The 23,682-nt window shown below is 52.6% G+C and overlaps 1 protein-coding gene across 4 annotated transcripts in view; it reads left to right on the top strand.

Annotated features, from left to right (window-relative positions):
* The window catches only part of BSN (bassoon presynaptic cytomatrix protein), a 97,398-nt gene that overhangs the window by 52,191 nt on the left and 21,525 nt on the right, over positions 1–23,682 (top strand). For 3 of the 4 annotated variants that reach the window (XR_011994396.1, XR_011994397.1, XM_072720990.1), the window contains exons 2-3: positions 2,046–2,454; positions 15,715–16,593. Coding sequence is in view for 1 of the 4 variants with exons in the window: in XM_072720990.1 (XP_072577091.1) it covers positions 2,046–2,454; positions 15,715–16,593 (1,288 nt within the window). In the remaining 3 variants the exon portion in view is untranslated. The remainder of the gene's footprint in view (positions 1–2,045; positions 2,455–15,714; positions 16,594–23,682) is intronic. The other variant, XR_011994398.1, reaches the window with a different exon arrangement.

Raw genomic sequence — 23,682 nt, 5'->3', positions numbered from 1 at the left:
ATACAATAGAAGTGGCCGTATTCCTCAGAAGAGACTGCAGACCTTGCACAACCTGGGAGAGGGGCTGCAGCCCCTCCATGTGATGGAAAGGGCTCTCAGTAGCTTGTGATTAGCTTTCAGGGGTGGAATTTTTTAAAAATTTTAGTTCCAGTATAGTTAATATACGGTCAGGAGCTGCTTTTAAATTCCAGCCCCACATCTAGATGGCTCAGTCGGTTGAGCGTCTGCCTTCCGCTCAGGTCATGATCTCATGGTCCTGGGATCTGCCAGGGAGTCTGCTTCTCCCTCTCTCTCCCCCTCTGCCCCTCCTTCTGCTCATGCTCTCTCTCTTTCTCTTAGATAGATAGATAGATAGATAGATAGATAGATAGATAGATAGATAGATAAATTTAAAATAAATAAATTCCAGCCCTGAATCATTCAAATAAAAAATGGAACTATTAATCTAATAAGTGAGAATATTTCTTTACCATACCCAGAAATTAGTCTACTGGAAGGTCCTGGAGCCCAGGTTCCAGGTGTGGACTAGAAATGCTGTGGACACCACATACTGGGCCTCACAGCTGGTGGGAAGGTGGCCTAGAGGGGCTAGATTCAGGGTCCAGTGATCCTACTGTAGAGGAAAGTGGCAGGTCCATGAGACTTGTTGGTTGATGAAAGAAATATTTGATAGACATATAAGAGTGTTTCTTTTTTTCTGGAAGAGCCTTTATTAGACTAAGGGTGTGGCTTCCCCTTCTTCCACTCAACACTGTTCCTCAGAAGGGAGGTAGAACTGCAAATTGTCTTGGAGCAGCCTCCCCAGGTGGGCTCCTGCTCTCCCCTCTGAAATGGCTTGTCCTAAGACATTCTACCAATTGACTCCTGAATCTTTTTGGCAAGCAGATGGCTTTCAGCAAGGGGCAGCAAACTTAGAATCCCCCTCTTGTCACTCAGACCCTAGGAGGATGAGGGCCCCAGGGCAGTCTACCCACAGGCAGCTGTGGTCTGGCCTCTGCAGTGTTCTCAGCCAGTCTATCCTGTCTCCTGGGTGCCAGTATCCACCCAAATGAATACAGACTGAAGCAAGGATAGAATTTCAGGGAAGCAATATAAAGCATTGCCTTGGGCTTTTTTTTGTGCTCAGCTTCTTTCAAACTAGAAAAGGAAAATTGGGAAAAGAAAATAAGGAAATGGTTTGACTTTCTACCTCATCAAACTACTAACTCTGCAGGCTTCTCTGCAGCTGTGCCAGGTCAGGATGGAGATGGGGGTCAGGTACATTGGACCTCCCTCAGTGGTTCCGCAAGGGCTGGATCCTAGGACTCCAGCCCCACCCAGCCTTGCATTAGTGGAAAAGTAACATCTCACCCATCTCCATGGACTTGGTCTCGCATCAGGAATGGTGATGGACTGCCAGAAAGAAAGTTCCTTTGTGCCTGCTGGAGATGGCATTAACTAGGCATTAGGATGCCTCCCCCAGCCATCTCCACCTGTCTGGAGTCAGCCTTTGAAGGGGACAAGCCAGAACAGACCTCCCAGGGCAATAACTCTGAACTTAAGCTGCATGTTGGCATTACCTGGGGAGAGAAAAATACTAATACCAGGGTCCTGCCCCCTCAGGTTCTGCTGTAATTTGTCTGGAGTGTATAGCTTAAGAGTCAGAAATTTAAAAATCACCCCAGGTGTTTCTAATGTATAGGTTTAGTGCCTTGTACTCAAAGTGTGGTCTGCACACCAGAGTATAGGTATCACCTTAGAGATTATTAAAAATGCAGCTCTCACCTTAGACTTACTGAATCAGAATCCACACTTTATCAGGATATAAGAGGGGAACTCATGATCCTTCCACATGGCCTGGTGCTGAGGGTTCAAGTGGGAGATGCTTGTCAGGGCTCAGCATGGGGCACAATCAGCGCACAGCAAATGGTGGCTGTGATGATGCCACTGGGCAGGAAGAGGAGGGTGGAACCGGGCTCGGCAGGGTCACCGAGCTTGATAGAGCCCTCTGCAGGCTACTTCTCTGGGAAGTGTCTCTAACACAGTCATTTTCAATGTCATTTCAGCGTTTCCAGGAGACTGGACCCCAAGGAGCCCCCGGGTAGCCAGAGAGCAGCTTCCCCAACCCCGAAGCAGGCTTCTGCTACTGCTCCCGGCCGCGAGAGCCCCCGGGAGACAAGGGCTCAGGGCCCAGCAGGCCAGGAGGCTGATGGGCCCCGCAGGACGCTGCAGGTAGACAGCAGGACGCAGAGATCAGGGCGGTCCCCCTCTGTGTCACCGGACAGAGGCAGCACCCCCACATCACCCTACTCCGTCCCCCAGATCGCCCCCCTTCCCAGCAGCACGCTGTGTCCCATATGTAAGACCTCGGACCTCACGTCGACCCCCAGCCAGCCAAACTTCAACACCTGCACCCAGTGTCACAACAAGGTCTGCAACCAGTGTGGGTTCAACCCCAATCCTCACCTCACCCAGGTAACCACCTTCTGCGCCGGCTCCCCCACCTACCTTCCCATGCCTCCCTTGGTTCCCTTCCCCTCTCTCTCTGTCTGTCTCTCTCTCTCTCTCTCTTTTTTAAGTAGTCTCCACACCCAGCGTGAAGCACAATGGGACTTAAAATCTTGATCCTAAGATCAAGAGTCGGACACTTAACCGACTGAGCCACCCAGGCGTCCCTCCCTTCCCCTCTTTAACCAACTCTCTTTTCTTGGTCATTTCCCTTGGCAACCAAAATTTATGTCTTCCTGGCTCCAAAATGTGGTAGCAGAGAACAGACTTGGCCATACATCTTTTGAGGGATTCCTGCACCTTCTGAAAGCTTGGGCAGAGTCCCAGCAGAGAAGATGCTTTCTTACCTGGTAAAAGTCTGACCCAGAAAAATGGCCTTAGAGGGAGCCAAAGACAGTCTTCTGGGCAGCCTTTCTTAATGCGTACTCATTTGGAGATGGCCACAAGAAGCCATAGGCTTGGTGGGGAGGCAGATTCCCTTGGACCTTGGCCAGCCTTTCTCCCTGACAATAGGCACTGGGGGAGGTGGGGGATGCTGGTGAGGGAAGTGAGATTTTTAGGGGAAGCAGGAAATGGCCTTCTAATTGGGCTCTGGGAAGCTTCTCCACTGGGCTTCCATTCCAGTTAGCTGGGGCCTGAAGTGGCAGAGCTGTAGCCATCTCCAGACAAACAACTTTGGGGTAGAGACCTAGGCTAGGAGCCAAGTATTCACAATGGGTGGCTGTGTCCTGCATAGGCCACTACAGGGCCATTTTCAGGAGATTGGCCTCCTTTTATGCCCCAGAGAATCCCGGGTCCTCAGCCCCATCCTGGCTTTGTTCAGGATGCTTTGAGTTGCTGTGAGAGGCTCAGCCAAGCCCCTGGAGGCTCTTTTTGGTGACCTGGAGGCTGGGTGCCCCAGTGTACTAGTGGAGCAGGGGCCTTACCGCTGAAGTGAACTAAACAGGTTTGCTGGCTTCCTCCCTCTCCTCTGAGATAAGCTGTAGAAGTCTCTAGTTCCTCCCCTAGGGCTCTGTCCTTGGGCAGGATGGAGCATGGCCGGCTGCAGGAAGAGCCATGGCTGCCTCTAACATTATCAGCAGCAGGAGCCGTTTGGACCTCGTGGGTGGGGGGATGAGTGAGAATAATTGTTCGCAGGTCGGGGTCTATTTGTGACATGAGGTGGTGTGGGTGTGGGATGTGTGGTTTGCGAGAGGTAAGTGTGAGATTCTGAGGAAGGAGTTGCTGTTGTAGAGAGATGACTCAGTAGGTTTGGAGTCGCTCCGGGAGTGTGGGGGCTTCCTTGAGGAGGCGTGCACACTCGTGATTATTACATCTGTGATTAGAAACAGGCCCGTCCCTGCACTGATCAGTTAGGTAAGTGTTTGCTCTTCGGTACGTAGAACAGTGTGATCCAGACCAGAGAATCTCACCTGTGCATTTATGCCATCAAGAAGCCAGAAGCACGTGGCCCCAGGGGAGCAGTGAGGTTTGGCAGGGAGGAATGAGAGGCTGCTGTGGCCCTGTGTGACCTTGCCCCTCTGGGTTCTAGCCTCCCTGAGATGCTCATTGGATCTGTAGGGCCCGGTGAGGTGAGCAGGGATTAAGGGAGAGCCACACATGATGCATCAGTTTCCTGGTGGGCATCCCAGCCCTTGCCACACAACAGGCTCCCCCTGGCCCAGGACCTTGAGTGAGGTGGGAAGGGAGCCAGCCTTTGATGTGCTGGGAAAAACAGCAGAGTGGGAGGACCTTGGCGACACTCCGTCCATCTGCCTCATTGTGCTGGGAGGAAGCTGAGGCTCAGGGCCAGGAAGGAAAGGGCCTCAGACTTACTGCATATTCACTGTGTTTGGTGAAAAGCAGGCCTCCCAGCCAGGTACTTTAGGCAAACACCGAGCCAGACAAATGCTTTGGTTCTTTGCTGTGAGGCTTCTCAGGCCTTCAGCATCATAAATTACACCGTGAAGCTCCACAACAGAGCTGGAGCCAGCAGCCTTTCCCGGACTTGCTTTCGCGGAACAGTAGGGGCTGTTGTTCTGTGACAGCAGTTTGGGAAGTGCTGACCTAGTGCATTCTCCAGGTTCTCAGAACATGGTGGATACCCTTTTCTGAAGGGGTCTCCAAGCAGAACCTTTTCTTCTCCAGAATTGGCTTTCAGTGGTGTGCCTGTCAAAGAGAAAGAACCCTTGGCACACTTTCCTGAGAGGCTGGCAGAGCCTAATTCTCGAGTTGGGGCAATTTCCTTCGTCACTCTGCTAAGAGCAGATTCACCTCCCTGGTCACGCATCCACATCATGACAAAACCAGTTTGTAGGTTTTGCTCACACACCCGCTAATCCACTCTGGTCAGACCATACCTGTTCTGGCACCTCTAACTTGACATGTTAACCAAAAAAGCTATTTCCGGGATTGCACTGGTGTCTGTGGGCTGGGCTCCTGCCTGCCTGAGGTTCTGGGCCAGGCAATGGGCTGGTTCTGAAGTAGGGTGTGTCTAGGTGGCAGGGGCTCAGGCAGAGCCAACTTTTCTAGAACATTCAGCCCCAGTACTCACTTCTTAGGAGGAGCCCTGCTGGAGTGCAAAGGAGGTGGTGCTGGTCCCAGCACAGATGCACTGTGGATACTGGCCACTGGAGAGCATACTGGAGACCTTGTCTGGGGTTGGAGGTACATGTCTGAAATTGCTCATGTAGTGATGCTTAGGCAGGACTGAGGAGGGCTGGGTCCCACATTCTACCTGGAAGCTCACCAAAGCCTCATCAGGGCATGTCAGTGAGATCCTCAGCTTCCTGCTGGCAGAAAGAATTCTAGAGAGGGACAGGGCCACGCACATGACATGGAAGGTTTCATGGCCTCTCTGAGACTGCTAATGAAGCTGCCCTTGGATCTTTGGAAATGTGACCATGGAAAACCGATATATTTGGATAGGTAGAGAATCACTGGCTCATACTTCCATTTGCAGCACAGACTAGGGGTGTGACAAGCCCTGGTGCTGAATGACTGGGTGAGGGCAGATGAGCAGAAAGGAGGGAAGAGATGGGCACTGGGCCTATGGCCACTGGAATTCAGTGAATTTGTCTTTCCACCCCATGGCATCTATCAGAGTCTTTTTACTTTAGCTGGGCTTTTCAGAAACCACAAACTAGGTCTAGAGATAAGAATCACATATACAGGTAGAACAATCAATTGCATTTGGCCAGAGCAATGGCTGAGATCTGGAACCACTACTTTTCTGGCCAGCGGGCCCAGTCTTCTGTCAATTCTTAGGCTGTCAACTCCCAGGCTGCGGGATGGGTACTATGCTCACACAGATGTGGCACTTACTGTTCTGCCCAGGCCCTGGTTGGCTAGCTCTCGAGGCTGTGATGCCTTCAGGGGAGGGTGCCTGCCCAGGTACTTTGCTGGGCTTCTAAGGCCTAGAGTACATCGAAACTGCATGGAAGTCAGGGAAGACACTCAGAGCACTCTCTGTTTATAGGCAAGAAGACTAAATCTTGGTAAGTCTTGGCTTATTCAGGGTCATTTTGGAGCAATAGAGCTGAGGACCCAGAATCAGTAGCTAGCTCTCCAGTTTTCCCTCAGGGACTCTCAGCACCATTTTCTCCACCCACAGTCCACTTTTGCTTGGGTTGGGGATAGTTCAGAGCAAACAGGGCCATCTCAGCCACTCTTAATGGTGAGGCTATTTCTTTCTAGAGTTCTGCAGTCCTGGACCTCAGGGCAGATGAATCATTTAACTTGTTTGAAATCGTGGCTAAAGACTGGGGTTTCCTTGTGGGGTCTGAACATTTCTCACCACCCATAGGAGACCCTTTTTGTGAGGATGAACTGACCAGGAGGCCAGAGGCGTTTGGCATATAAGCCCATTCAGTGCCCAGTGATAGGGAAAAGGCAGGAAGATTGTCCTCTTCTCTCCTTGGATGTGGGTCCTCAGAGAAGTACCTTAACTTCCCAAATGTCCCATTTCTCTAAAAGAAAAACAGAGGATCAGGGACCAGCCCTGATGGCTTTGCTGATGCCTCCTGCCCTCTCAGGCCTGTTAGTCCTGCTTTCCACTCTTCAGTGACTTAACTTTCAGGCCTGCCACCCCTTTCTCCTCCAGGAGGGAGGCTGTTATTGCACAAGTCAGGCTCTATCCTGATAGCGGGGAATAGGAGATTAAGGCATGGTAATGAACCTGCTAGGTGGAGTCTGGGAGGTGAGGCTTGGGTAGGCAGTGTGGGTGGAGTGAGCTGCTGGAGATGAGCAGTGGCCAGGGCAGCCTGGATCTGCCAGTCCTCTTAGGGGCCTCCCTGCCCCTCTCAGAGCAGACCAGCAGCACATCCTGACCTGGAATTCTTCCAGATAGGAGTCTGTCCTCACCCTAGGAACAGGGTCACAGGAGCGAGTGCTGTGCAGACTCTGGGCTGGCTGCATGCCTGTGCTTCCAGATCTGACTGGCAGAATTGTCCCAGATCACCACCCCCATCCAGGCTGCAGCCTGCACCTGGGAGGCCCACCCTTTGCTCCAGTGAGGAGCAGCAGGCCTGCTACCCCATCCCTAGCCTCCCCTATTCAGGCGGCCCATCTGAGCTCATCTGCCTCCCACCTCCCCTGCTCTAGTCAGAATCTCTCAGAAGCCTCTCTAAAACACTTCTGAAGAGTGATAGTGGTCTTTCTTTGCCTGTTCTAAGGTCTGGACTTTGCTGAGACCAAGCCAAGGATATATAATCCATTGCGCACCCCCCTTCATCCCCACTCCACCAGCAAGCCTTGGGCTTAGGCGCTTACCATGGTGGGCGGTGTGGAGAAGGGTGGGAGGAAGCAATGGCCATAAGCCTTTCCTCTGTTGCCTGCATCCCACTCCTTTCCGGCAAGGGCCGGGGCACCAGATGGTCCGGGGGAGGTGCTGTGAGTGCATCATGGATCCCTCCACTGCAGCCACCAGCCTTGCCCCTTTCCCTCTGCTGCTTCCTGGCCACACTGCCTCGTGGGCCAGTAGGGAATGAGGAGCAGGTGTTAGGAGGACATAGATCAGCAGTGGGCTGAGGAGGGATAAAGGTATCCCCCTCCTTCCTGGACCCAGGAGGAGTTGGTGTCTAAACATGTGTCCAGCCTTCCCTTCTCTGCCTCCAAACCAAAAGGAAGTGGGTCTCCAGGTGACAGGTCCTTTGGGAACCCTTTTTCTCATGGTACGTCTAGTCCTGGGGAAGTTTGCCTTGAAGAAACCAAACAGTCTCCAGGTCAATAGGGAAATGCCTGCCAATCTTTAATCATCCTAGGACAGTGGGCCCTGCTGCCAGTCCATGCTTCCTGTAGCTGGGACTCTTGACCTGCCTGCCTGGACCACTGTAGGTCAGATGCTAGCACCACCGGGTATGTGCAGAAGAGACAGCTATGCGGGAGTGGGAGCTGCTTCAGAGCTGGAGCTCTCAGGCCTAGAACTCCAACTGTTAGCTACAAACGGGGCCCTATGTATGGTTATCTAAGAATGGATGTGAAATTAATTTGGAACAGAAAACTGAGATTGGATTCCTGAAACACCTGCTTGCATATGTGTGGGCAAAAGAAACAGAATGGGAAGAGAATTGAGTAAAAATGGTAGAAAAAAAAGAGAAAGAGAAATAGATAAATTGGGAACGGAGAGAAGGAACAGAGGGCAGAGGCGGGAAAGGGAGGTGATGGAGAAAGCCAGAGGCAGGAGGGGGCAGAGAAGCAGGAATGTTCGGTAAAGTCACCAGCTGCTGGCTGGTGACCTGGGGCAGGCCAGTCTGTATCCACTGTCAGAAGTGGGCCCTCTCCCTCTTCTCATCCTTTCCTTCCCCTACAAATGCTGTTGAGGCCTTACATGAAGCCAGCAACTGTCCTTGACACTGGAGAATCAGGCAGAAATGAAGCTGCTGTGTTGTTCAGCCCCTTGGCGCCTGTAGGCCAGAGGGAGAGGCAGCCCTCCTGCCTGCTGATAATCACCCAAGTGAACACACAGTCAACACCTGAGGGTCAGGTCTGAGGAGGACCAGAGGGAGGCTGGGGGGCTTGATGTGATGCTGCAGTGAGACTCTTGGGGGCTTCTACAAGGAGGGGACATTAAATTGAAGCTGGACTGGGGACAGATGGGGTCCAGGGAGGCCTGAGGGGAAGTAAGTGCATGGTCTATATGAGGGCCCAGAGCAAGCCAGGGCTTGGGATGGAGGGGAGCTGGGGTGCCATGAGTAGGATCAGAGGGCATGCAGATACTGCTGCCATCTGTAGCTGGGATTCCAAGGTTTTGGGAAAGTGGCAGTGGGACGGTCAGATGTACATTTAAAAACACCTCTTTGGGGGACACCTGGATGACTCAGTTGGTTGAGCATCCAGCTCTTGGTTTTCGCTCAGGTTGAGATCTCAGGGTCATGGGATCAAGCCCCATATCGGGCTCCCTATTCAGTGGAGAGTCTGTTTCGCTCTCTGTCTCTCTCCCTCTGCCCCTCCCCCTGCTCTCTCTCTCTCTCTCTCAAATGAATAAATAAATCTTTTAAAAAAACACACACACACAAAAACTCCACCTCTTTGAAAATTGATAATGGTGATAGTTGTACATTATGAATGTAATTAATGCCACTGAATTGTTCATCATTTAAAATGGTTAAATGGACAATTTTATGTTATGTTTATTTGACCACAAAATTCTTACCACCATCGCCTCCTCTGACTGCTGTGTGAGATCAGCCCATGGGGTGGGGCTGGCTTCTGGAAGCAGGCTGGAGTTGGGGCGGTAGTGATGGTAGTGGAGAGCCTTGATTCCTGGTGGATTTAGAGGCTAAACAGACAGGGGATAGGGGATAGAGATGGAGAATGTTTCCATTTGGGCCATGTCAAGTAGGAGGTGCCTGTGAGCATTCAGGTGGAGCTTAGTAACCTGCAGACCTGAGACCCTGGTGTGTAGCACACGGGTTGGGGCTGGTAGCCTTTGAGACTCACATGCATATTGACATCAGTTAACTTCACACTAAACACTTCAGTAAGCATATCATCAGTTAGAGTTTAATATTTGTTTAAGGCATGTGGTTTTATTTTTAGATGAAATGTACATACAATGAAATGTACAGAGCTCAGGTGTACCATTCAGTGAGCTTTGATAAAAGCGAGGAGCTGTCGGCCAAACCCTTCAATCGAGGTGGACATCCTTGTCATCCCAGAAGCCCTTTCAGGCCCCATTCCTGTCCACCCCCACCCCTCCTCCAAAGACAACTTCTGTTCTGATTTTTCTCCACCATAGACGAGTTTTGCCTAGAGTTTCATATAAATGGAATTGCACAGAATGTGCTCTTTTTTTAAAAAAAAAATTATTTATTTATTCATAGAGACAGAGAGAGAGAGGCAGAGACACAGGCAGAGGGAGAAGCAGGCACCATACAGAGAGCCCAACGTGGGACTCGATCCAGGGTCTCCAGGATCACGCCCTAGGCTGCGGGTGGCGCTAAACCGCTGCGCCACAGGAGCTGCCCGAATGTGCTCTTTTGGATAAGGCTTCTTTCACTCAGCATAGCATTTTTTGAGGGTCATCTATGTGACAAGTCTTGAGAAGCCTGATCGAGAAGGAGAGGAGAGAGGTGTGGTTGAAGGATTGGGGCCCCTAAAGAAGCAGGTCTAGATCCTGAGTGTGGAGGAGGCAGCCTATTGTGCAGCTCCTCTTGAAGACATTGGAAGCAGGGCAGTGGTTTGAGCCAGAAGGGGAGGAGGGCAGGAGAAACTGAACCAGCCATTGTGGACAAAAGCTCTCTGGAGAGAGGGAGTGAATTAATTAACCAAGCAGGTATGGGGGCCCAGGAGAAGTTGGGACATAAGCTAATGTACAGTAGAGCCCATTTGCCTAGTGCCCCTTTATCTGTTTGGGTAGAGGCCCAGAGAAAAAAGGTATGTAGTTGGATCTAGTTCTGAAGCAGACAAAGGCCAAGAGAGCACAGACATAGGTCAAGAGAACACAGACATGTGGTGGAGTGACTGCATGGTGGACCAGAGATTGAACTGGGCAGGAAAAGATGTGAAGGCAGAGGACCAGTGTAGGAGCAGAAAGCAGAGGCCCAGTGGGTGGGGTCCCCGCAAGGCCCAAGGACTGCTACAGTGGGGTGGCCCAGGAAGTGACCTAGAAGGCTGGAGGAGGACAGATACAGGGTGATTTTGGAGGAGATGGTTTGGGGTGATAATGAGTTTGAGGGTGAGGCCAAGGGATAGAGTCAGCCTAGTGGTTGTCGTCTGTAATGACTATTGAAGTCAGTTCAGTGGAAGCCTGAAAGACAGGGGCCCAGAGCTTTTGAGAACTAGTGGCCATGATGGGGGTCTGGAAGGCAACAGCAGCTAGAAAGGGAAAGGTGGGGAAACTAAGGGCTCAGCCCCGGGGCTCCAAGTGACTTTTTTTTTAAAGATTTTATTTACTTATTCATGAGACACACACAGAGTAAGTGAGAGAGGGAGAGAGAGAGAGAGAGAGAGAGGCAGAGACATAGGCAGAGGGAGAAGTAGGCTCCTCGCAGGGAGCCCAATGTGGGACTCAATCCCCGGGCCCGGGACTATGCTCTGAGCCGAAGGCAGGCACTCAACCGCTGAGCTACCCAGGTGTCCCTCCCAGGGACTTTATTTTTTTTTTTTAATTATTTATTTATTTATGATAGTCACAGAGAGAGAGAGAGAGAGAGAGGCAGAGACATAGGCAGAGGGAGAAGCAGGCTCCATGCACCGGGAGCCTGACGTGGGATTTTGATCCCGGGTCTCCAGGATCGCGCCCTTGGCCAAAGGCAGGCACTAAACCACTGCGCCACCCAGGGATCCCCCTCCCAGGGACTTTAAAGGGAGGGTGAGCTGTTGCCACATTCTGAAGTCCAGGGAGTGCAGTTTTTTCCTGGAGAGGTCGATGGCAAACCAAGAAGACAGTGTGTGTCTGTGTGTGTGTATCCATGTGTATGTCCATGCGTGTGTCTGCATACATTTGTGTGTGTCTGTGTGTGTTGATGTGTGTGTATGTGTCCATGTGTGTTTGTGTGTGTCTGTGAGTATGTCCGTGTGTATGTCCGTGTGTGTGTCTGTGTGTAGAGAGTGCAGGGAAGTTGGCTTGGTCAGGAAAGGATGTTTTACAGGGAACTATGGAAGGCCTAGGAGGGAGGAGAGGCTGTCTAGGGAAGGCTGGGAAGAGTTGGACATGAGAGGTGGAAAGGTGTTTGTAGAGATCAGCAAGGGGATGGATTCTTTCCATTTCATGGAGCTCCAGGTCAGTGAGCCTTTCCAGCCCCAAGTAACAGATTCAGCCTCCACTCCCCAAATCCTGGCCTCACATGCGGGGCAGTTTCCCAGGGCTTCCCCATGGCCCGTGCCTGGCTGATTAATTAATCCAGCTCTAGATTAATGTGCTCCACCCTCTGGGACCCTGTGGCACCCGCCTGCATGCCACACTAAGCCTTCCCATCCCTATTGCTGCTTGGGCCCTCACCAGGCAGAGAGTGCAGGTGTCCATGCATGAAATGGATGCTGAAATGGCAGCATAGGCTTCCTTGCTGGCAAGAAGGGTCAGCCTGACAAAAGCTAGTGTCTGGCAGAGCCATTTAGTTCAGTGTAGTCCTGGGAAGTCCTCTTAACTTACCTCTGGATCTTGGGACATGAGTTCTGTGGCGGCTGATGACCTACTCATCTCTTGGCTCTGCCAGGTCAGGCTCACAGAAGTAGTAGACAGCAGGACTCTAAGAGAGATTTCTGTCACACTAATAGAAGGCTATTCCCTGTGATTCTGGTGGGCAGCTGGATTGGAGGGCACCAAGGAGCCACAGACACATATAGGTGAGGAAGGCTCTCACTGCTGCTGGTCCCAGGGCTGAAGAGTTTTGCCACAGGCCTGGCCATGTATGCCCAGCCTAGGTGGGCAAGTGGGCTGGGGGTTCATGGCCATCTCTCTCCTTGTCCAGTGGATGGGCTCCATCCCCCTAACACAGGGATGATGACCTTGAAGCAGGAAGGAAGAAGCTGAGGCTGAGCTCCTCAGATCAGACTCCTGAAATCTATCAGGGAGGCAGAGGAAAGTCTTGCTGGGTTCAGAGAGCTTTGCTTCCAGTGTCCTCCCCAGGAGGTCTCTCATGTTGGGCCTATCTGCCTGGACCTGAGCCTGGGTGGGGCTGGTAAAGGGTGTGGTCAAGGCTCCTCACCGTCTAGAGGAGGCTGGATAGAAATAGCTGTGCCCATCTGGGCTATGAGTCACTGAGGGGTGTTTTAGCTGTTTCTTGGAGAGGTTCTATTTTAGGTGAGTGCCTGTGACAGCCTGGGTGACAGAGGCTGGGTAAGGGAAGGTTCTGGTGGTGAGTGCAGGAGTGTTAGCACATGCCCTTATTCAACCCTTTCCAGAACCTAAAGGAGCCTCACTCTGAAGTCCCAGGATAAGGAGCTTTACCTCCCAGATCCCTCTTCTCAGAAAGTCCCAGGGCGTGCTGTAGCCTGCAGGTGCATGATAGCAATGGAGCCTTGGGTGTGCAATGGGCACCTGCTGCAGGAACTGAGTCTCTGGCTGCTGCCCTGGGCCAGGGCCTGGGCCTCCCCTCAGGAGGCTCCAAGGGTCCCTCTCAGGGGGAACAGAAACAGCTTGCCCCTGGGAACTCCAACTCTGGTGGCAGTGAGCCCTCCTAGCCAAGAGTGACCTTTCTAAAGGGGTCTTTGGACTGAGTCCTAGGGACACAAATTGCTTCCTCTGAGGCTTTCTCTCTCCAAATGTAGACAAAGCTTCCTTGGGTCTCCAAAAACATCTAGATGAGTTGACAGTTCCCAGCTGGAGGGGATGACTTCTTACCTACCCCAGTGCTTTGGCATCTCTGTTCTTGGGATTTCTGGAACCGGTCTTTGAGAATTCTGGCAGTGTTTTGCAGAGGGGACTTCTAGGCACATGACTTGACCTGCACGAGGCTGCTGGCCTTTGGAAGAGGCAGGAATGCAGAAGGTACCAGGTTCCAGCCTGCGGCTCAGGAGCTGGGCCAGGCTGGCAGGGCTGGTTTTACCCACAGCACTACTTCCTAGCTGGTTAACCACAAAAGCATGTGGTTAAATTATATCAGACCTTAATTTCTCTACTGCGAAGACAAAATGAAAGGTTGCCTGTGGACACACCCTGTGTGGTGCTGGGCACAGGAGAGTACTTGCCGGAGTGCAGCCTTCTCCCCTCCTTGCTTGCTGCTCTTGGGCTACAGGGCAAGAAGCCACACCCAGACTTCACAGCTGGCAAGTCAGCTAAAGCAGCAGCTGTTCAGCCCTGTGGACACCTCAAGGTGGAGAGCAGGACTGAAGGCACTCCTGAGGATGGATAGAAGGGTCCTTCTGCCTCAGGAACTGGATTGCACCTTTCCCTGGTGACTGTGCCACCATGGTGCTTTCAAAGGCTCTGGCTACAAGCCTAGATGGAGCAACCTTGGCCTCCGGCCTCAGGTCTGGTTGAAAAGGAGATGCCTCCTCATTGGGGCACTGAATCTCCAATCTCATATGACTTTGGCCTTGTGGGAACCTTGCCCCCTAGTAATAGGTTGCTGCGATTAATCCCACAACAGGCCTCTCTGGAATGAGCCCTGCTCTGTACCACATACTGAGCACAGTCCTGAGAACACCTCAGGAACTTCTCAGCTGAGTGGGGAGATGGGAAACTACCCAGAGAAACATATTAGTAGATACTTCGGGAGAGAATGAGCACCGTGACAAAAACAAATATTGAGTGATTAGCTACAGGGTGCTTGGGAGGGGTATGTTAGATTGTGTGGCCAGAGAGGGCCCTGATGGGGAGATCTGAGACCTGTATAGCTACCCACCCCAGTGGCAGAGAAAATTGTGAAGGCAGAGGCCCTGGCTACAGAAGTGAGCTCAGAGGACTAGCAGGCAGAACAGGAGGCCCAGTATATTTGGGGTGAGACTGCTAAGGGGGGACGGGAGGGAAGGAGGCCAGAGAGAGGGATGGGCTGGGGTGGGCCGTAGGGCCTCGTGGGCCATGGTGAGTTCCCATGGCGTGCATGATAGGACTCCCCTAAGGGATTTGAGCCTGTTAGTGATTTGCTCTGATTTGTATCTAGATTTTTTGGAGGAAAAAAATATTATTGGCTCATGTAACTGGAAGTCTAAGGGTAGACTTAAGGCATAGCTAAATCCAGGAAATTAAACAAAATCATTGGCTCTGCTCCTTTCTCCTTACTTTGGCTCCACTTCTGACTCTATTGACATCATCCTTAGCATCTCTCTGCATGCTGGGAAAGAAGGCTATTGACCACTCCATAGCTACATTCTCCCTGAGTAATCCCAAGGGAAAAAGACCCTCTTTCTCCTGTTGTTCATTTACTAAGTAACAGAGAAGGGCTCTGATTAGCCCTGTTTGCAAGGTCACGTGTCAAGCCCTGCACCCCTTGCTGAAACCAGTGATTGGCCCAACCCGAGTCTTCCACTCACTTTACTCAGGGAGGTATTGATGCAGAGAGGAAACTACGCATCCATCACAGGAATAGCAGCACATACTTATTTGTTCTAGAGGCACAGATTATCCCATTTTCTTAAAAAATGTGTCTTGCTTAAGGGGAAAAAAAAGGCTTTTTCATTCTACTTACATCATCACTTATGTGGCATCACTTTGCTCTCCAGATTGTTCACATCCATCTCGTGTCCTCAGCTAGGCTCCAAGCTCCTCCAGGACAGAGTTCATGGTTTCTTTTTATTTTCTATACCTTGTTCTCCCTCCTGTTACTCTTCATTTATTTATTCATTCTGAAAGTTTTTAATGAACATCTATTGTACACCAGGCACTATACTAAGGTTATCTTTTTCCTCCTGGTTTATGTTTTAAAAGATCAAGCTGGCTGCTGTGTGGAAGTGGCCCAAAGGGGGCAGCAGGGGAAGGAGAGTGACCACTTGGAGGCCTTGAGGACCATGGGTGAGGGGGAGTTCCTGGGGTAGAACAATGTACACAGATCAGAGGTATAACCGGTAGGTAGGCAGTAAGGAGAACACTTGAGCAGGAGGGTCTGGCAGGCAGTGGATTGATGATTGGGGGGTAGGGAGTGTGTGACTGCCCCTGTTCTGCTCCAGGCACCTGGCAGCTCCCAGAGGTCAGGGCAGTGCCATCATCCCTTCAGCTCTGTCCCTTGGCAGCCCAGAAACACCTAAGCAGGCCTTGCCGCTCCTGTCTATGCTTGGAGCTGGCCCTGGCTGCTGTGGGGCCTGAAGTGACCTGAGCTATGGGTACCACCAGTCCTGACTACCCTGATAACCATGATACTTCCTCCTCAGGTGAAGGAATGGCTCTGTCTGAACTGCCAGATGCAGAGGGCTCTGGGGATGGACATGACCACTGCGCCTCGCTCCAAGAGCCAGCAGCAGCTGCACTCCCCAGCCCTGTCTCCTGCCCAGTCCCCAGCCAAACAGCCCCTGGGGAAGCCGGAGCAAGAGAGATCACAGGGCCCAGGGGGACCACAGCCTGGCCCCCGCCAGGCCGAGACAGCCAGGGCCACCTCAGTGCCGGGGCCTGCCCAAGCAGCTGTCCCTCCAGAGGTGGGGAGGGCGTCTCCTCAACCCTCTCTCCCCATCAAGCCTTCCACAGTGGAGCCCAGGCCACCTGCAGGAGAGGGCCTGGCCAAAAGTGCCACCACAGTGCCCCCTGGGCCTGGTGCTGCTGAGCAGACCCAGGAGGGCCTCACTGGGAAGCTCTTTGGCCTTGGTGCGTCACTGCTGACCCAGGCAAGTACCCTCATGTCTGTACAACCCGAGGCTGAGCCCCAGGGCCAGGCCGCCCCCAGCAAAGGACCACCCAAGATCGTCTTCAGTGATGCCAGCAAGGAGGCTGGTCCGAGACCCCCAGGCTCAGGGCCTGGGCCACTACCTGGAGCCAAAACTGAGCCTGGAGCTCGAACAGGTCCCGGACCAGGACCTGGAGGCCTGGCAAGAACTGGGGGGACAACTAGTCCAAAGCATGGCAGAACAGAACACCAGGCAGCAACCAGGGCTACTGCCAAGCCAAAGACCATGCCGAAGGAAAAGGCCACCTGCCCGCTGTGCCAAGCTGAGCTCAACGTGGGCGGCAAGGGCCCAGCCAACTATAACACCTGTACCACCTGCAAGCTCCAGGTGTGCAACCTGTGTGGCTTCAACCCGACGCCCCACCTGGTAGAGGTAAGAAGCTGCACCAAGCATGTTCCCTTGGGCCTTGGTGAAAGCCCAAGACTTGGAGGCATGGGAGCCAGAGAGAGCTGCAGAGAGTTGGGTCTTCAGCAGTCGCAGGGCTGCCTCTATGCAGCTAAGAGGGGCCATGCTCCTTCTGTCCCTGCCCGAGGCTTGTTGTTCCATTCAGAAAACTAACTGGCACAGCTTGCTTCTAATGTTGCCTGCCGCCTCTTACCAGCTACCCGGTGCCCTGAGGCCTGGCTCAGAAGTAGCCAAGTTTGGGAGGCCCTGAACTGGCTGCCCCATTCCCAGCCACTAGCCTGGCCTGATGAAAGATGCTAATCTCCCCTGCTCAGGTAGGAAGACTCGTGCCCTCGGTCTGTGACCCATACAGGGGTTTGAAGGGTTACTTCCAGCCCAGCCAGGGGGTAACCTCCCTCCACCCCCTCTTTTGAGGTCATGGATGTTACTGCCCACTTGTCAAAGCCATAGTCTTTGAGCCACATATTTTCCTTTAGCTGGGCGTGGTTCTCCCTGGGGCTGCTTGTGGGGATGCTCAGAGATGTTCTTCTTACCCATAGGGAAATTTGAGGGAGTTGTTAGGGTTGGGGCCTGTCTCCCTGCAGTCCTTTGTCCTGGGAAGGGTTATGGGCACTGTGGAGAGCTGGATGGAAAAGAATACAAGGCCTAGTGTTCTGTCAAAGCTTAGAGCCGAGCTTGGAAGGCTCAGAAGTTGCAGAGGTCCTGGGCAGAGCTGGATGAGCCTGAGCCTGGAGGCTGCTTGTGCTCCTCCCCTTACTCATTCTGCCTTGCCCAGAGCCATCCATGTGAACCCTGCCTTGGCTGCCTTGGGCATAACTGGTGTGTCCCATTCTATAGAGTGCTGTTAGGGTCAAGATGAGTGATTGGATCATCTTGACAGATGGATGCATGCATCCCCAGCTGTGTCACATCAGGAGATGGTCAAGCCAAAGCCCTTCCTCCTGTACATGGGCAGCCACTTGAGCCTTTGGGTCTCCTAGGCTGAGCCATGAATGGTCTGTAGTGGGGCAGGGGAGCTTCTGACAGCTTGTTCTGACTTGTCTTGGGTCAGGCTTCCATTGGAGCAGCCCATTGTGATAAGGAAGACTGCTTTGGCTATCATAGGCCATATTTTCCAACATGCAGAAAGAGGCAGCTCTAATGAAGAAAAGTGATCGTGTCCCATGATGCCCATGTGGCCCTCCATGCCCCATACTGCCACTTCTCAAGCCCTAGATCCAGTGGCTCACTGGAGGACAGCTGGCCTGGCTGACTAGGGTGGGGAGGGGATACCAAGGGGCCACCACAGAGCCAGAGGGACTCCAGTCCAGAGACTGCTAGCCACACACTCACTGCCATTGAGTAGGACACCCTGATGCTAAGGGACTGTTGGACTGCTAAGCTAGCCCAGATTGGGGGACTCTTATCCCTGAGATACCTCCTGGCCCACATTTCATTCAGCAGGACACACAGAGAGGGAAGGGGAAAACTGTGTCTGACCAGGAGTGTAAATGCTCCTGACAGCTCCTTTCAGCAGCCCCTGGGCCAGGCCAGGGGAACTGCTGATTCTGCTCAAACACGTACCAGTCACAAGCCGACTCTGGTTGGGCATTTGGATTCTGATCCAAGCCTCTCATGAGCTGCTTGGTTGTCACCTTCCTGGACTCTGGGACTTCTGCTTCTTGATAGCCAACATCACCTCCTGCCCCAGCTTAGTTTTTCAGAGAAAATTTCAGAGGGAAAAGGGATCTATCTAGTTTTCCTGCTTCCTTCATTGTATGCTCTGAACTCCCTGTCTAGAAAGAAGCTAAAGGTTTTACAGCTCTGAGATGTTGATGAAAATTGTCCTGCATATCTTGGTGTCTCTATGTCCTGCCCCATAGCCACCCCCTTGGCCAGAACCACCCTTGCCACTGCCGAATCTGATAGGTTCCATGGGCCTAATGGCAGAGCCACTGGTGTCCTGGTCCTAGCTTCTCCCCACCCTGAGACCTCTGCTTCCTTGCTGCTTGCTTCTTACAGCAGTCTGACTGTTTTTCTGACTCCTTTCTCCTCATGGCTCTGCTTAAGCCATGTTTCATTTCACTTCTTTTCTTTTCTTTTTTTTTTTAGTAGGCTCCATGCCCAGCAGAGCCCAAAGCAGGGCTTGAACTCACAACCCTGAGATCAAGACCTGAGCTGAAATCAGATCAGACGCTTGGCCTACTGAGCTACCTGGGAGTCCCAAGGCTCTGCTGGTTAATGCTGCTATTTCCAGGGGGTTCCTGGGGAAGGTGTGGGTGGGCAGCCATGATGCCTTCTTTTTTTTTTTTTAATTTTTATTTATTTATGATAGTCACACAGAGAGAGAGAGAGAGAGGCAGAGACACAGGCAGAGGGAGAAGCAGGCTCCATGCACTGGGAGCCCAACGTGGGATTCGATTCCGGGTCTCCAGGATCGCGCCCTGGGCCAAAGGCAGGCGCCAAACCGCTGCACCACCCAGGGATCCCATGATGCCTTCTTCTTATGGTTCCCACTAGCGTTGTAGCTGTTCTTCACTGTAAGCAGGCTGTGGGCCTTCTTTGATCTCATCTCAGCAAACGGCCGCTTGACATCCGAAGCAATTGTGTGCTTCCCTGTGACCTACTTTGTGTGTTTTTGGTTAGAGCCTCCTGATTTCTCAGCAGGTGTCCTAGACACATCGTGCCTTGGGAGTGAGGTGGCAGGGCCAGCAGGTAGGGGTTGGTCTGCCCTGGCTGTCTCCCCCACACCTAGCTAACTGAGGTCAGCCTGCCTGTGTGTGCCTAGTGTGAGGCAGAGGGACCCCTGTCTGTTTGAAGGCTGGGAGCTTGAGTGAGGGATGAACCAGGGAAGCCCCACTGCGAGCTCCCCATAGACCTGTTAGACCTGCTGTGGCTCCATCCAAGACCAGAGCCAACTGTCTGGGCTGTTGGGTTGGGAATTTCCCAACTCAGAGCTATAAAACTTTTACCTTCTTTCTAGACAGGGAGTCCAGAGCATACAATGAAGGAAGCAGGAAAACTAGATCTCTTATCCCTCTGAAATTTCCTCTGAAAAAAATAACCATAGTGCTATTTAGTGAGTCATTTCATAATTAAGAGTTGTTGATTCCAAATTTTTTTTACCTATTTATCTTTTTGAAGGATAATAGTACCCTCTGGCTTAATTTTTAATTGGCTTTCGGTTAAAAATAGAGTTTGTGAAGAAATTAGTGGAATTGGAAATGTTATAGTAACAGCACCAGTTTCTGATCTTATTATAATTGCCAAAATACCAGCCATACCCTTGAGAAGTTGGGCCTCCCTGGGCAAAGGGCCTGGCATCTGTGATATGTGGGGCTGGGCTTATTTGAGGCAGGGGCTGCAGTGGGGGTACCAGATGAGAGGCTGGCATCTGCCTCTGGGGGTGGTGATCTCAGGGAGTCCTGTCTCCTCTATGTGGAATGGAGATGATAGCACTCCCTCTTAGGTTTCTGGGAGAACTAGCAGAGATGCCATACTTCAGATACTTATGCAAGGTCCAACACACAGCCAGGAGATTGGAACCGGAGTGTCCTAATAGAGTTTCCATAGGGGAGAAATAGTCCCCACTAGCCCCCAACTACCTGGGTGTGAATCAACCCAGTGGCCAGCGCAGGATGAGGGATGCCCCCATAAGGAATGGACACATTTGGTACTAGAGCATGAGGAGAGCACAGCCCTGCCAGAAAGGCACATGTTGGGGATATCAGGGAGGATTCTTCTTATCAGAGGAGAGGCCCAGAAAGGAGAAGCTTAAGCATGTCCAGGGACAGGGAGGGACAGGGTTGCAGCATCAGGAGAACAGTAACACTAATGATGGTCATGCCTGTAGTCTGGTGTCCTGAGCCTAGAGCTCTTTATGTCTAAGCATCTTTTCTCTGGATTTCTCATCTACTGCCCCTTGTCTGGCAGTAAGGCTGGGGATGGGGATATGTTGGGCCCAGCAGCCAGCCATGGGGTGTTAATTAGGCCCATGTCACTGTAATCAAACCAACACAGGCCAGCTCCACATACATAGATTGTTTTCTGCAGGATTGTTCAGATGATGGGAGGCAGTGCAAGGAGGATGCCTAATGTCCATTTCAGCCTCACCAGGTAACCATGGCCTTGAGGCACAGCAGCCAGTGGTCCTGGAAGGCAGCAGGGCTCTTCCGCCTGTGGGATACTCCACCAACTCTCTGACAACTCGTTTCCTCTTCTTCACTCTGACCCCACCTCCCACCATTAGATGGTGATTGCTGTGGGGCATTCCTACCTTCCTGCCCCCAGAGAGAGACAAGGCAGAAATGGCCATCAAGCCTCTTGCGGTCCATTCCCAGGCTCCAGATCATCTGTCCACTTGGCAAGGGGGACGGACAGAGGGGAAGCAGGCAGCAGCTCCCTGAAGGCTGGGGCTGGCTGGGGCTTGGATGGAAGAGTATAAGAGAGAGTGTGCAAGTGAATGAATGAATGAGGGAATGAACACAAATGGGGAGAGTGAATGAATGAATGAGTGGAATAATGGAATGAATGAGCAGGGGTGGGGGAGGCAGGCGTGCTGTGGGGGGCAGAGATGAGAGCTGAGAGAATAAAGAAATCGAGACCTGTATTCCATCCCCCAGGCATAGAACCTCCCTGTGGCTTGCATCCTACCCCCTCCCCATTCCCCAGAAGACTTAGGTCTGGGGCCAGCTCTCCTCAGGCTCCCTCACCTACAGGCTCCAGTGCTCTGTACTCTTCTCCCCCCAGCCTCCCGAGAGCTGGGGAAGGGCCTCCAACAGCCAGGTCAGCTATTTATTTTTAGCCATTACCTCACATGCCTCCCCACTGCCTGCCTTCCCTCCCTTCCTGGTTGACTGCTATAACAGAGCCAGGAGCAAGAGGACCAACTGGGCAGCCCCTTCTGCAGCCTGGCTGCCTCCATGAATAGCGTGGGAAGGAACAAAACCCTGGGGAGCGTGTGACCACAAGTGACATGCTCTGCTAAGGGTTGGGCCTCTGGGCTTAGGTGAGCAGGCTGCTGCGTGGGCTGGCTCTGAGCCTCTGGCATGAGGTCTGTCACCTCCATTCAGACTATCCTTCCAAGGTGCCCTTGCTTCAGTGGGGACTGTTGCTTCTGGGGTGGGGTCTGCAGGCCAGAGGTAGGGCTCAGAGGTTTGTGAAGCCACCAGGGTGAGCCAGGGCAGATGACCTAAACTTGAAAGGCCTAACCTGGAGTGGCTGCATTCAGGGACCCAAAGTAGAGTCAGGACAATGTTGCCATAGACCAGCCCCCAATCTGGGCCCAGACCCTAACACCCAGACCCTATGGGGGTCTTGCTGATCCTGGGGCTTTTCTCATTTCTAGAATTATCTTGGCCTCTGCATACACCCTTCTTACCTTGCCAGGGTCTCTTTGTCATCTCACACTCCTCTTTGATATGGAGGGATTTCCACAATTACTCCAGCTGACATTGGGGGCATGTGGGCAGGATTTCAGGCTCAAGCTCTGTGTTCTTCCATGCCCTGTCTTTCTCAGGGCCTGGGATCAGCCTGTCTAGCATTCTCCCCAGACACCTCTAGGGATGACCAAGACAAATGAGCCCAAGACTCAGCAAGTAGCCAGCACCCATTGCTTCCTAGCAGTTTGTGTCAGGGAGATGTAGAGGATCAGATAAGGTCCATGGGGGTTAGTAATGGTGCTAGGGCTAGGCCCCGCAGGGAACAGTAGATGAGTACATGTACAACTTCTGAAGGGTCACCCTCCATAGTTGGGCCGCTCTGCTCAGGACCTATGCATGAAATTGGGCCTTGGGGCAGAGTCAGAACTCCAATATCAGGGAGCAATCTCAAGGCCCTGAGTAACAAGCCCATGGAGTAGGCCTATCCCTCAACATACACCAGGAGCCTGCCACCTGCTGGCATGGCCTCTACTGGAGCCCAGGGCAGGGATGTAATATGTGGTCTGTAGGCAGGAAACCAGGGCAGAATCATTGATGTGGCATCTGCCATGGTGGCCTGAGGATGCCAAGCTGAGGGCAGGCACCCTGGGGGTACCATGCTTCCAAGGGTCTGCCAGGTGGGCTAGGGTCTGACATAGGCTCAGGGCAGTGTGCCATGGAAGGGTGTCAAGGCCGTCAGCCCACTTTGGGGTGGCAAGGGCCAAGGGCCACCTCCCTGCCCTGTCTCCTGGCTCTGTGATTCTATGGTTCTGAGTCTTGTAGTTCTCCTAATGGCCCAGCCTAATAGCCAAGCTGCTGGTGGAAGCCTGGGAGGAGGAGCAGCAGCAGGAAAGTCAGAGCATGTCTCTGCCCCCTTCCTCTGGGGTAAGAGCAGACATGGGTATGTGGTTACCCTCTTTCCTACCTCATGCCCTGTGGGCCAAGGTAGGACGTCCAGTCTTGCCAAGGAGGAGCCCTGACTCTGGAGAAGTTCCTGGGAGACCTGCCCCTATTAGTCTCTGACCTGCTGCAGGAATCACCCCCTCAGGGCCTGGGATCCTCAGACTTTATCCCCGTGCAGACAGCTAGAGCTGGGGGAATCAGACTTGGTTTCTGGTGTCTAGGAACTTTACCACGGATATCCATGTCACACTGGATGACCAGTTTGGGGCTGTGGGCTCCAGGAATGCTACATGCCAGCCACCCTTATGTCTGTCTTTGTCATAGCTGTGTCTCCAGCCCCCAGCATTGAGCCTGACATAGGGGATGACCCAAAGAGTGGTGGACTAATGGCTGAGGGTTTGACCCCCACCCAGTTTGGAGGAAGCAGGAACCCTGGCCTAAGTGTGGACACACACGACCCCCATCAGAGGAATAGCCCAGAACCCTGGGGGCAGGAGGAGGCTTCCACTTGAGGGTCTTTGCTGGCCATGGAAAAGGAGACCTAGGCTGGAGGGTGTGGGCAGAGGGAACTGTTTGGCCCCATCCTTCCAGCAGGGATTTTCCCAGAACAGCCTCCAGGAGTCTGTAGCCTCCCAGCACAGTCCTTACTTGGGAAAGATGTGAAGAAGGATATATCTGAGGCCTGAGAGCTAGGAATCCAGGAAGGTCAGTGTCCCTTGGACATGCTTCCTGTCTGAGGCTACTCTTGGTTTGT

This window comes from Vulpes vulpes, chromosome 9, assembly GCF_048418805.1.
Source record: "Vulpes vulpes isolate BD-2025 chromosome 9, VulVul3, whole genome shotgun sequence".
Lineage (NCBI taxonomy): Eukaryota > Metazoa > Chordata > Mammalia > Carnivora > Canidae > Vulpes > Vulpes vulpes.
The sequence above is the reverse complement of the archived record's forward strand: the minus strand, read 5'-3'. Positions and strand labels throughout refer to the sequence as shown.